General features: G+C 44.1%; 1 protein-coding gene across 1 annotated transcript in view; it reads right to left on the bottom strand.

Annotated features, from left to right (window-relative positions):
* Window positions 1-12,210, bottom strand: part of LOC137629517 (WD repeat-containing protein 91) — a 146,760-nt gene extending 134,550 nt beyond the window's left edge. Inside the window, exon 1 of the mRNA XM_068360896.1 lies at window positions 12,017-12,210. Within this exon, the coding sequence (XP_068216997.1) occupies window positions 12,017-12,136 (120 nt within the window). The 5' untranslated portion in view covers window positions 12,137-12,210. The remainder of the gene's footprint in view (window positions 1-12,016) is intronic.
* Between the last annotated feature and the right edge of the window lie 1,640 nt (window positions 12,211-13,850).

The following is a 13,850-nucleotide window of genomic DNA, read 5'->3' as shown; positions in this document are numbered from 1 at the left end:
TTCACTCTTTGCCGTTTTCTTTGAACCACTTCCTTCCTCTTCATCACGAGTTCGCTTAGTAGTTTTTTTAAAGAAGCTATCGATAGAAAGTTGCTTGGTACAGCTTTTCAGAATGTTTCGAAAATAAGTTAGGGAAACATCATCAAACTGCGCAACTACACGACAAACCTGCAATTTCTTTGGATGGTATTTGTCGATGAAGTCGACCACGTCTTGATATTTTCCTAAAACCTCTTTTATTTGCGCCGAACCCAACACATGTTCTACCTCCTCGATCCCTTCCTTGTCATCACTCATGTGCTCAGACATAGCATGGAGTTCCTTGAGCTCCTCTGTAGTAAGTTCGTCGTGATGTTCTTTTGCAAGTTCACTCACACTCAAAATGTGATTTATGTTTTTACAGTCAGTCTCTCTCTCTCTCTCTCTCTCCTTGATGCTTAATCTCCATCAAATGTTCAGTAGTAACATTCTCTCTCTCTCTCTCTCTCTCTCTCTCTCTCTCTCTCTCTCTCTCTCTCTCTCTCTCTCTCTCTCTCTCTCTAATTCCTTGCTTTACTTCTAAAGAAAGCATTTCCTTATTCCTTTTCTCACCACTACCACTACCACTTGCGAAACTAAGCCTTTTAGGACCCATGATTTACGTAAAATACCGTAAAAGGATGAACGTAAAAAATCACGATTAAAACACAGTTAATAGCAGAACGCACAGGGCACAACCACACGAAGCCGACGAGAACAGAGGAATGTCCCAAGCCACGCTAATTGAGGGTCCCTCCGAGGTAGAAATGCTGCCTTCTATCGGCGGAAATAAAAAATACATCCGGCGCTATGAGTACCATCTATGTGCACGGGTATTGTTTACTTCGGGTGTCAAAAAAAAATTCGTATTCGAATTGTACTTCACGTGTCGAAAAATTCGGATACAACCGGTACGACGAAAATTGCTTACTCTGTGTGTCGAAATAAAATTCGGGTGTAGAATAAAAAAATTGCTCGAATTTTACTTAGGATGTTGGAAAATTCGGATGTAGATATGTTCGTGTGTAGAGGTTCCACTGTAGTTGATTGTACACAAGCCCATGCATGTGCATGTGTTGAGGGAAGCTTTTCCTCACTGGAGACTGAGCTTTCCTTGAACCAAGAGTGTGTGACAGAATGTCCTATTGCAAGTGCCAGTGATAGTGGTTGTGGAGACCTAACTCGTGGGATTGTACGCATACTGATGATTGTTCTTGTGCAGGTGATCATGAGCATATCTACACCAGGGAAAAAGGCTTCACCTTCTTAGTACTTCTCTCTGGTCTAAGTACTGAAGGAGTGTGGTCAGATGATGATCCTCAAGAGGAGGAGATTGTGAATTGAGTGCGTGTCCCTTGTGATAACCAAAGTATTCGTATGCATGAGGAATGACACTCTGATCCCTTCCCAGGCCTAGCTTTTAGATCGGGGAATCTCCAGTGACTTTTGACATTTTGATGATCGTGCTAATGGGGTATCGTCTTTACGGTAATCCTTACGAGTCCTTCTGATGATCAGCCTTCTTTGAAGGCATTCATTATTTGTTTAAGGCACAACCAGCATCAAAGGGTTTGGGTCAGCTTCCTTTGCTCATTTACCTGTTCCAGTGCTGGAGATGGAGTTACCAAAGTGTCTGGGGAGTGTCCCAGCCCAGGAGAGGCCTATAGTGTAGCTCTTTGTGCTGACATGTAGCACCCCTAGTAGACCCCTTGCGAGACTTCCTACTTGATGCAAGGGCCATAGCCCTTTAACCTCGTACCTTGATGATTCCCTGGAGGGGAAGGTTCTGGTAGAATACTCCTCCCATAAAATCATGCTGAGGAACTTGCAGAGTTCTCAAGAGACTTCTCTAGATTGGTTGTCCTGTGCTTCGATGAACTACTCTTCCTTCTGATTGCAGGGAGCTCCTCAGCATGGGAAGAACCTGGCACAGGAACAAACAAAGCAGGCATAGAATGGTCTCTTCATCCACAATTGACAAAAAGTTTCCTGACTTTCTGAAGTTCCCCAATGATAGACCTGTTTGCCTGACCAGTCAACTTCGAATCTACTGCTCACCAGGAACAGATCTGGCAGTGACACTCATAGACACCTTTAAATATCTGTGGAACAGCCTCGACGCTTATGCATTTTCACCATTCTGCCTCATCAGAAGATTCATCAACAGAGTTAGGCCTACGCTAAAACTTAAGGTAACTTAGTAGCCCACAAATGGCCTCAAGCAGAGTGGTACCCAGACCTCCTGATGTTGTTCTTCAAGGTCCCACAGGAACTCCCTACATGGCCCAACCTACTGTGCCAATCTCACTTGCAGAGACATCATAACTCAATAATGATATCCTTGTCACTTCATGGATGGAGGCGATTCAGCATCTCCTCCAAATGAGAAGCTTTTCACAAGGAACTGCAAAAGAGATGTCTGGATAACTCTGAAAGTCCTTTGGAGAAGTCTACCTGGCCAAGTATGGCAATATTTTGCTGTTGGTGTTATAGCAGGGGCACTTTTCCAGTTAGAGACTCTCTACAGGCTACATCAGATTTTCTTGACTTCTAGCGCAAAGAGAAATGCCTTTCAGGTTCAGCGGTGAAAGGCTATCACTCAGGCTTGAGCCAAGTCCTTAGGTTGAAAGGCCTGGTTTTTTCTTCTTCAAAGGAACTCTCAATGCTGATGAGTTTCAAGCAGTCCAGCCTTCTGCTTCCGGAACAGCTCAAGCAGATATCTCCAAAGTCCTCAGCTCATTGAAAAAGGCTTTATACCCTTGAGGGTGGCCTCCTACATGGATCTTACCCTAAAGACAGTTTTCTTCATAGACCTGGCCTTAGCAAAACAAGTTAGTGAAATCCATGGCTTGTCACACTGAGGAGTGAAAGAAAGGCTCCTCTTCCCTTGTGCCTGAGATCATAGTGAATACTCAGAACCCAGCAGTGTATGACCCTAGGTTTGGAGACTTTTTCTATTTCTTCTCTCCAAGAAGCAACAGCAAATTTGAATGAGTTACTTCTTTGCTCTATGAGGACACTAAGACAGTATCTGAAGCAAACAATCCTTCAGACTAAAGCTCTATATCCTGTTTATCGGTACAGAAAGGTATAAGAGTTAAGTCTTAAAGAACACAATCTCCTTCTGGCTTTGAGGCACGAAGGTCAGAGTGCAAGAACATCGACTGACTAGTGACCCAGTCAAGCTAACCCACACTCGCAGTCATAAAGTCAAGGGAGTACGAGCTACACTATATTTCAAGAACAACTTGTCAGTAGGTCTAGTGTTGGAGGCAGGAATCTGGAAATGCCAGACAGCCTTCACAGCCCAATACCTATGGAAATAAACCCACAAATTCTTCAATACATTCTCCTTGGGACCTGTGGTACTGCTCAACAGATTGTGTAGCATTCTGAGCTCCTCACAACACAAGAAGCATCACGTTTATAATAACGGTTACGACATCAATCTAGGATAAGAACGAGAATGTCTGGCCTTTTTCCTCCTTCTTCTCTTTACTTGCGGTGCAGTAGACAATGTGTATTGTTGCCGGAATCGACTTCGATGCAAGTAACTTACCATATCAAGCACTATTTTATTATTTTCTTCATTCTCCTGATGAGGTTGAGGGCAGATATACTATAAATATAAACCCTTATAAGTATAAACCCATCACTCTATATTAGCTTTATACCCAGATGAGATATCCCAACAAGGATATAGGTTTCTCCATTGAACGTCTGCCTAATGCCAGAAGCTTATTCTATCACTTAAATGCATATTAGGACAATTGATCGGGATAGAGGTTGGCACTCCTGCACCTCTTTAGGTCCAAGTGTACGGACATAACGGAATTTACACCAACCAATTTGGTCAAAAGAACTTATTCCTATAAAGGATAAGTCTCCCATTAAAGAACAAAGCTTTGTATCCTTGTAGGAATAAATCAAAGATTTTAAAAACAATTTGTCCTTTAATTTAACTTTCCATCTCATTCACGTCCCATTTATAGGTGAAGGTCACTGTGGCTACTCAGCAAGTCAGTAGGGGGGAGGGGTTTCCCCTCTACTTTTCTGTAACTAACACCTCGATATGAATTCTAACAGTCAAGTTTGCAGCTTTGTGAAAATCATACTGCTATTAATAGTCTCAGGTTTTTATGGTTAGGAAAAATTATACTTGAAATTCAGGATATTGTTGCATAAAATTTGTTTTCTCTAAAATAAATCTATTTAGCTTCTAATTTTCTCATATCATGTAATTTTTTTTTTGGCTTATCACCTATCTTCTCTGTAGCACCAACTCCATCATCATTTCTAGAATTCTTTTATGCTTTTGTTCCGCTAGGATGATTCTGTGTATGAACAATAGTAGTTTGTGTGTTCAAGGAGAAACATCATGGTTGGAGGTGCCACAAGAAATTTTGTACTACAAAGACTAAGAAAAGATAATATGTTATTTTCATTAGTAAAATAAATTTTTGAATATACTTACCCGATAATCATGTAGCTGTCAACTCCGTTGCCCGACAGAAATCTAAGGAGGGATACGCCAGCTATCACAATACTAGAAGGGGGTGTACTAACCAGCGCCACCTGTGGCCAGGTACTCAAGTACTTCTTGTTGACACCTCCTCAATTATTCCTCGGTCCCACTGGTTCTCTATGGGGAGGAAGGGAGGGTCAATTAAATCATGATTATCGGGTAAGTATATTCAAAAATTTATTTTACTAATGAAAATAACATTTTTCAATATTAAACTTACCCGATAATCATGTAGCTGATTCACACCCAGGGGGGTGGGTGAAAACCAGTGTACAAGATTAAAGGATAGCCAAGTATCCCCAAATTTCATATAACAGTTATCTCCAATAACAAATGAAATAATAAGTACCTGGTAAGGAAGTCGAATTGAACCGTTACTCTGCCTCTTTTTTAAGTTCGTCTTCCTTACTGAGCGCAGCGTTCCTCTTGGAGGCTGAATCAACCCAAGGTGCTAAAGTATATAGGGTTGCAACCCCTACTAAAGGACCTCTACACAACCTTTAACCTAGGCGCTTCTCAAGAATGAATTGACCACCCGCCAAATCAAAAGGATGCGGAAGGCTTCTTAGCCTACCGTAACAACCATAAAAACAACAATAAAAGAATTCAAGAGAAAAGTTAAAAAGGTTATGGGATTAAGGGAATGTAGTGGCTGAGCCCTCACCTACTACTGCACTCGCTGCTACGAATGGTCCCAGGGTGTAGCAGTTCTCGTAAAGAGACTGGACATCTTTCAGATAAAATGATGCAAACACTGACTTGCTCCTCCAATAGGTTGCATCCATCACACTCTGCAGAGAACGGTTTTTATTAAATGCCATCGAAGTAGCTACGGCTCTTACTTCGTGGGTCCTTACCTTCAGCAATGCAAGGTCTTCCTCCTTTAAGTGAGAATGTGCTTCTCTGATCAGAAGCCTTATATAATACGAAAGCCCATTCTTGGACATGGGTCTCGAGGGTTTCCTGATGGCACACCATAAGGCTTCTGACTGTCCTCGGAGAGGTTTAGACCTCTTGAGATAATATTTGAGAGCTCTGACAGGGCAAAGAACTCTCTCAAGTTCGTTACCTACCATGTTGGAAAGGCTAGGTATCTCGAACGATCTAGGCCAAGGACGTGAAGGAAGTTCGTTCTTTGCTAGGAATCCAAGCTGGAAAGAACATGTAGCAGACTCGGTCGTGAAACCAATGTTCTTGCTGAAGGCATGAACCTCACTGACTCTCTTAGCTGTTGCCAGGCAAACGAGAAAAAGGGTCTTGAGGGTAAGGTCCTTGAATGAAGCTGACTGGAGAGGTTCGAACCTAGATGTCATAAGGAACCTTAAGACTACGTCTAGATTCCAGCCTGGAGTGGAAAGACGACGATCTTTAGACGTCTCAAAAGACTTAAGAATGTCTTGAAGGTCCTTGTTGGAAGACAGGTCCAAACCTCTATGGCGGAGAACTGAGGCCAACATACTCCTATATCCCTTAATCGTAGGAGCTGAAAGGGATCTCTCATTCCTAAGATGAAGCAGGAAGTCAGCTATTTGGGTCACAGAGGTATTGGTAGAGGATATCGAATTGGCTCTACACCAGCTTCGGAAGACCTCCCACTTAGACTGGTAGACCCTACGAGTGGAAACCCTTCTTGCTCTGGCAATAGCCCTGGCTGCCTCCTTCGAAAAGCCTCGAGCTCTAGCGAATCTTTCGACAGTCTGAAGGCAGTCAGTTGAAGAGCGTGGAGGTTTGGATGTAACCTGTCTACGTGAGGTTGACGTAGAAGGTCCACTCTTAGAGGTAGAGTCCTGGGGAAGTCTACTAGCCATTGTAGTACCTCTGTGAACCATTCTCTTGCAGGCCAAAGGGGAGCAACCAGCGTCAGCCGTGTCCCTTCGTGCGAGACGAATTTCTGCAGAACCTTGTTGATTATCTTGAACGGAGGGAATGCGTACAGGTCGAGATGGGACCAGTTCAGTAGAAAGGCATCCACATGAACTGCTGCAGGGTCTGGAACAGGAGAACAAAACAGAGGAAGTCTCTTGGTCATGGAGGTGGCAAACAGATCTATGGTAGGTTGACCCCACAAGGTCCAAAGTCTGTTGCACACACTCTTGTGGAGGGTCCATTCCGTGGGAATGACCTGATTCCTTCTGCTCAGACGATCTGCTGACACGTTCATATTGCCCTGGATGAACCTCGTGACTAGAGAGAGGTTTAGACTTCTTGACCAAATGAGGAGGTCCCTTGCGATCTCGTAAAGGCTCCTCGAATGGGTCCCTCCTTGCTTGGAGATGTAAGCCAAGGCTGTGGTGTTGTCCGAGTTCACCTCCACCACTTTGCCTAGCAGGAGGGACTTGAAGTTCAACAGGGCTAGATGAACTGCCAGCAGTTCCTTGCAGTTGATGTGGAGAGATCGTTGTTCCTCGTTCCACATTCCGGAGCATTCCTTTCCGTCCAAGGTTGCACCCCAGCCCGAGTCCGATGCATCTGAGAAGAGATGAAGATTGGGGGTCTGAATGGCCAAGGATAGACCCTCTCTGAGAAGGAGGTTGTGCTTCCACCACAGGAGAGTGGTCTTCATCTCTTGGTTGATAGGGATAGAAGTTGCTTCTAGAGTCGAACTCTTGTCCCAATGAGCTGCTAGGTGGAATTGAAGAGGGCGGAGGTGGAGTCTGCCCAGCTCGACAAACAGGGCTAGGGACGAGAGAGTCCCTGTGAGACTCATCCACTGTCTCACTGAGCAACTGCTCCTCTTCAGCATGCTCATGATGCACTCTAGGGCTTGGCTTATCCTGGGGGCCGATGGAAAAGCCCGAAAACTCTGACTCTGAATCTCCATTCCCAGATACACGATGGATTGTGAGGGAATGAGTTGAGATTTTTCCAAATTGACTAATAGACCCAGGTCTCTGATAAGGTCTAAAGTCCAATGAAGATTCTCCAGACAACGACGACTCGAGGAGGCTCTCAACAGCCAGTCGTCTAGGTAGAGGGAGGCTCTGATGTTTGACAAGTGAAGGAATTTGGCTACATTCCTCATCAGAAGGGTAAAGACCATAGGAGCTGTGCTTAGGCCAAAACACAGGGCTTGGAATTGGTAGACGACCTTTCCGAAAACGAATCTTAGGAAAGGTTGGGAGTCTGGATGAATCGGAACGTGAAAATAAGCATCTTTCAAGTCCAATGAGACCATCCAGTCCTCCTGTCTGACCGCTGCTAAGACCGACTTGGTCGTCTCCATCGTGAACGTCAGCTTGGTGACATACTCGTTGAGAGCGCTGACGTCCAGCACAGGTCTCCAACCTCCTGTCTTCTTGGCCACAAGAAAGAGACGGTTGTAGAAGCCCGGGGATTGATGGTCCCGGACTATAACCACAGCCTTCTTCTGCACAAGAAGCGACACCTCCTGGTGCAAAGCTAGTCTCTTGTCCTCCTCTTTGTAGTTGGGAGAGAGGTTGATGGGCGAAGTGGTCAGAGGTGGTTGAAGGTAGAATGGAATCCTGTAACCGAACCTCAGCCAACTGACAGACTGTGCGTCTGCACCTCTCATCTCCCAAGCTCGCCAGAAGGTCTTGAGTCTGGCTCCTACTGTCGTCTGGAGAAGCGGAGAGTCAGTGTTTTCCTTTGGATGGCTTGGATCCTTTCCTGGACTTGCCTCTGTAAGAGTCTGGACGGGAGCTTCCTCGGCTGGGGGCTCTACCACGAAAGGGCGGTATGAATCTAGTCGCAGGGGTATCAGCCACTGGGGAGCGGTAAGTCTTAGGGACTGAGGTGGAAGCCTTAGACTTACGAGCCGAAGAAGCTACAAGATCGTGCGTGTCCTTCTGTATCAAGGCAGCAGACAAATCTTTAATGAGCTCTTCGGGAAAAATAAACTTCGAAAGAGGAGCAAAGAGAAGTTGTGACCGTTGGCAAGGGGTAATGCTGGCGGAAAGGAAAGAACACAGCTGTTCTCTTTTCTTCAACACCCCTGATACAAACAAGGACGCTAGCTCGCCCGATCCATCTCTGATGGCCTTATCCATACAGGACATTAACAGCATGGCAGAATCTTTGTCCGTATGAGAGGTTTTCTTGCTGAGGGCCCCCAGGCACCAGTCGAGAAAATTAAACATTTCAAAAGCTCTAAACACCCCTTTAAGCAAGTGATCCAGGTCTGAGAAGGTCCAACACACTTTTGAGCGTCTCATAGCAGATCTTCGAGGCGAGTCTACCAGACTTGAGAAGTCAGCCTGGGCAGAGGCAGGTACTCCCAAGCCTGGAGCTTCCCCTGTGGCATACCAAACGCTCGCTTTCGAAGTGAGCTTCGTTGGAGGGAACATGAAGGAAGTCTTGCCCAGAAGTTGCTTAGACTGCAGCCACTCCCCTAAGATCCTAAAAGCCCTCTTGGAGGATCTAGCTAGGACAAGCTTGGTATAGGAAGACTGAGCTTGTTGCACTCCCAGCGAAAACTCAGATGGTGGAGAGCGGGGAATAGCTGAGACAAAATGGTCTGGATAAACCTCCCTGAGAAGAGCCAAGACCTTGCGAAAATCAAGAGACTGTGGAGAGAGCTTGGATTCGTCCACGTCCGAAGAGGGATCAAGGTGTGCCTCCTCATCATCCGAAACCTCAACCCCAGAAAGAGGCGACGGGATCGGATACGAATGCTGAACCGCAGAGTCAGAACGAGCAGGAACAACAACAGAGGTGGAAGGAGGAGGTGCAGCAAGTTCCTGTTCCTGTTCCTGTGGTATGAGTGGAGCGTGAAGAGACCGAGGCTGTGCAGAACAAGGTAAAGTTCCCGCAAGCAGAGATGTCTGAGGAGCAGGATCAGGGTGCACGGGTAGAGCTCGGTGCAGCAGCTGAGGAGACTGACTCACAGGTGGAAGAGGTTGTTGTACCTCCACCGAGAGTTGCACCGCCGGTGGAGCAGCCAGGGGAGGAGGAGGAAGAGTGGAGTAATCCTCCTGATCCCAAACCGAAGGTTGCCTTAAAGAAGGCTGATGCTGAACAACACTGGGAACAGTGAACACAGAAAGTGGTTCAACATCGTACGCCTGGCAGATGGAGCTGCGACTGGGTGCAGCGAGTGCAGGCGGGTGCAGCACAGGCTGAACGGGTGCAGGAGGTTGGTGCACCACCGGTGCAGGCGGGTGCAGCACAGGCTGAACGGGTGCAGGAGGTTGGTGCACCACCGGTGCAGGCGGGTGCAGCACAGGCTGAACGGGTGCAGGAGGTTGGTGCACCACAGGTGCAGGAGGTGCAACACTCTCAGCACGACACTCACGCATCAGGTCCGAAAGCTGAGCTTGCATGGACTGAAGCATAGACCACTTGGGATCAGCAGAGACAGTAGCAGACTGAGGTAAAGCCATAACAGTGGTTGCACCACCGGTGCAGCTCTGTTGTACCTTACTCCTCTTGGGCGGAGTACAGTCGCTAGATGACTGAGGCGAGTCAGAGCTGAGCCAACGACTGCAACCTGGCTGAGCACTCGAGGGCTGGACTCTGCGTTTAAGCGGTCTAGAGACCTGAGACCAACGTTTCTTCCCCGAGAGAAGATCAGCGGACGAGCGGAAGACGGGCTCAATCGTCTGCAAGTGGGAGTGACGGTCTGTGGAAGACACGCCCGCAACCACTGAGGATAATTCTGTGCGCCTAACAAGGCCTGCCGAACCCTTATGCCCTTCGACATTGCTTCTCCCCTGGGCTTGGGAGCTTGCAAGAGGTCCCGGACTGGGAGAACGACTGGCTCGCACAGAAAAATCCCCACGCACCACACTGGCACTAACACTAGTACAAGGCACTGCACCGACACTAGCACTCGTCACAGCACTGGCACTAACTTCACCCACTGCACTCTTGGCCTTCAACTCTTTCACTTCGGCCATCAGAGACTTATGGTCACTTACCACTGACTCTACCTTATCGCCTAAAGCCTGAATAGCGCGTAAAACCACTGACATATCAGGCGGAGGGCACACAGTAGGATCGGGGGTAGCCACTACAGGGGTAGGATCAGGTTGGGGATCATGAGATGAGGAAAATAAAGAAGAGTGAGAAGAACTCCTCCTAGCTCTAATTCTCTCTAACTTAGAAGAATACTTTAAAAGTCGGACAAAATCCAATTCCGAAAGTCCGGCGCATTCCTCACATCGATTTTCTAACTGACAGGGTCTGTCCCTACAGTCAGAACAAGCGGTGTGAGGATCTACCGAGACCTTCGGAATACGTCTATTGCAAGACCTACATCGTCTATGGGAGGGGGCTTGCGAAATGTCAGACATTTTGTTTTCAAGAGAAGTCAAAGGGAGATCCAAAAAACAAGCAAAAATTCGTTAACCGTTAAACTGAATTAAATAAAAGCTATCTAGCTAATATCAGAAGGTTTCTAGTAATGCGACAGCCGTAAATCAAAGAGAATACATCACCAAATAAGCGAGAATAAACTCGAAGACCATAAGCGTATCCCAGAACGTCTAGCCGGAGGCACGACAGAGGAATAATTGAGGAGGTGTCAACAAGAAGTACTTGAGTACCTGGCCACAGGTGGCGCTGGTTAGTACACCCCCTTCTAGTATTGTGATAGCTGGCGTATCCCTCCTTAGATTTCTGTCGGGCAACGGAGTTGACAGCTACATGATTATCGGGTAAGTTTAATATTGAAAATTATATTTTTTCTTTTTGAAAAAAACATTTACAGCCATAAAAAAAGGTCTCTTTTTTAATCTCTTCCCCTACCACAATTTGGGCCATCGTCTAGACTGTCATGGATAACCTTGGATTCAAAACTCAGTAAAGTAGGACATTCAGGTTAAGGTGAGGAGACAGCATCCTATGTTAGGTTAGGCAGGGAACCTTAGGTTAAGTAGTATTCTCGTTTGTTTCCCTGGTGAAATATTGTTATCAAGGCATGAATTGAAAATGGTGGCCAAGTTGTAATGCTATGAAAAATTGGGAAGTTATTCTAAGCAGGAAACGGTTCATTTGCAATAAAATTTACACGAGTGTTTAAGCAATAGAAGTGTTAAGAGAATATAAATGCATTTATCGTTTTATATGCAGGCGGTGTTAGTGTTAATATTTACCTTATCTTTACTGGGCATTATAAGGTTTTGGACTTGTAGAAAATATTGTTTCAATAAAAAAAACTTTCAATTTCAAGTACAAATAGATATCATAATTAATCAAAACGCAAAATACTTCTGAAAAAATCACAAATTTTAAAGTAATTTGTATTTTTCTTATCCATATAAACGATAGTTTATATTACATGTGTAAACAAACCATATTGCACATCTACCCATCTATCGAGAAATCAATGTAATTTACTAACATAGAACCGTTAAAAACAGCTAAAACAAAGTTTACAGCATATCTTTAACCTACATTATTATCTACGCGGTTAAAAGTCCATCCAGAAACCAATGGAAACAAAGTGTTAATCGGGACAAGTAAAGGCCTAGACAAAGTTGATCTACCCTTCGCCTTACCTCGCCAACTACTTACCCTAAAGCCTTTGTCTTTATCAGCCTTGAGATCACTGTCCAATGACCTTAATGTGAAACTAAAACCCCGGAAGAGTAAATATTCCTTCACCAATTCGTCTAAATACTGGATGTGTGACATTGTTTATGTCCATCAGCTGATCATCTGTCAATTTCTGAAAGGCATAACTGAGGTGTGTTGACATTAAGGGGGCGTTTCTTGATTTAGTGTCAGGTTTCTTATTTTATTTTTTGTGATTCTAAGCACCGTGTAATTACTCTTGAATTATATATTTGATACACACATACACAGAAATTACGAAAAAATCTAACCATTATACATATGTAACCTATTTTAGTGATTACTGATCAGTTTGTGATTTTTAGTACCGTGTATCTGTATCTTTAATAGACAGATACACATAAATTACGAAGAAAATTTATGAAATGTCATTTCTTGTTTAACAAGATTGCTTATTTACTTTTTTTTACTACATTTTGTAAGATTTTTATGGAATTAGTCGTTCTAAATGCAATGATTGGTTAAGATATTAACTGAATAAAACAGCTCTGTCCTGAGTGTATTAATTATCCAAACAATTTCTCAAATGTAGAACAATACAACATTGGTCGTCTCAAATAATAAATGAGGCATCATAAGATATAAAAACTAACATATAGGTCATTATGTAAAACTACCAGCCTACCTCTATAGACAATTAATCATAGTGCTATAGCTACTGTCGTGGGGTAGAGTTATCTTGCTTGGGGGTACATTCGGGTAGACTATTTTATTTTTTACTCTTCCTCCTGTTTTATTGCGTTTTTTATAGTTTATACTGTATATTGTGGTACTCGAGTTCCTTATATTCATCAACAAAACCTAAGTAAAGCGGCCATATCTCATAAGACGAAAATAATGAAATCTATCCGACGCCCTACTGGTTCATTATCATTCTCAGTAAGAGAATAATTTTCCCATGTGATGCAGATGTTTTAGACGAAAAAATGGCCACTAACTCTTGAGTCAGGTGTCATTCTAATTGATTACTATTTGCCGAATGTCTAGGTGTTTATGGAAATTTCGTTACGAATTTTAATATCTGTTCCAAAATAGATCTCAATATATATGAGGTAAGGTTTGTGTGACCATCTGTGAAGAATTTTCTTAACTCTTTCTTCTTCTTTGTCTTTTGTTTTTCTCCTATGTATGATATAATATAGTTATCCATGTTGTATCCATATTTTCGTTTTTTCACTTGAAGTATCCTTTTCGTTTTCGTCTGCTACGATAAGGGTAGACTACGGTAAAGCTACCTTTGCTATATGCGGCCTCTTCGTGACGTCACAGTGGTAAATAACTGAAACAGATGACATATGACGGTTCTTCCTTAAGCAAATGCATTTTAAGATAAATTAATTACCCTGATTTTTATTATAATTTAAGTATTGTTAACTTATAAGGACGCAATTTTTAGCTCTCTTCGTCTTCTTCCCAACCGTTATCTCTACATTAAGGGATCGGTCGTCTGATGTGCCCTCTTCAATGCCTTCAATCAAAGGCATCCTCTTTCACTAAACCTCTTCTCGCCATATCACCCTTAACCTTTTATCACCATCTTCTCCCCTAATAGGTTCCTGCCAAACCCTCCTCACCCCCTCCCCACCATCAATCCTCAACACGTGCCCACACTACCTCAGTCGTGAATCTCTTATCATATCTGTAATCTTTACTAACCCTGCCATTCTTATTTCATCACCTCCCAATCTTTCAAGAAGTGATATTACCATAATTCGCCTCAGCATTCTCATCTCTGTTCGCTCAAACCTTGCTTCCTCTTTTCGAAGTTTCTGAT

This window comes from Palaemon carinicauda, chromosome 37 (genome assembly GCF_036898095.1).
Source record: "Palaemon carinicauda isolate YSFRI2023 chromosome 37, ASM3689809v2, whole genome shotgun sequence".
Taxonomy (NCBI): domain Eukaryota; kingdom Metazoa; phylum Arthropoda; class Malacostraca; order Decapoda; family Palaemonidae; genus Palaemon; species Palaemon carinicauda.
The sequence above is the reverse complement of the archived record's forward strand: the minus strand, read 5'-3'. Positions and strand labels throughout refer to the sequence as shown.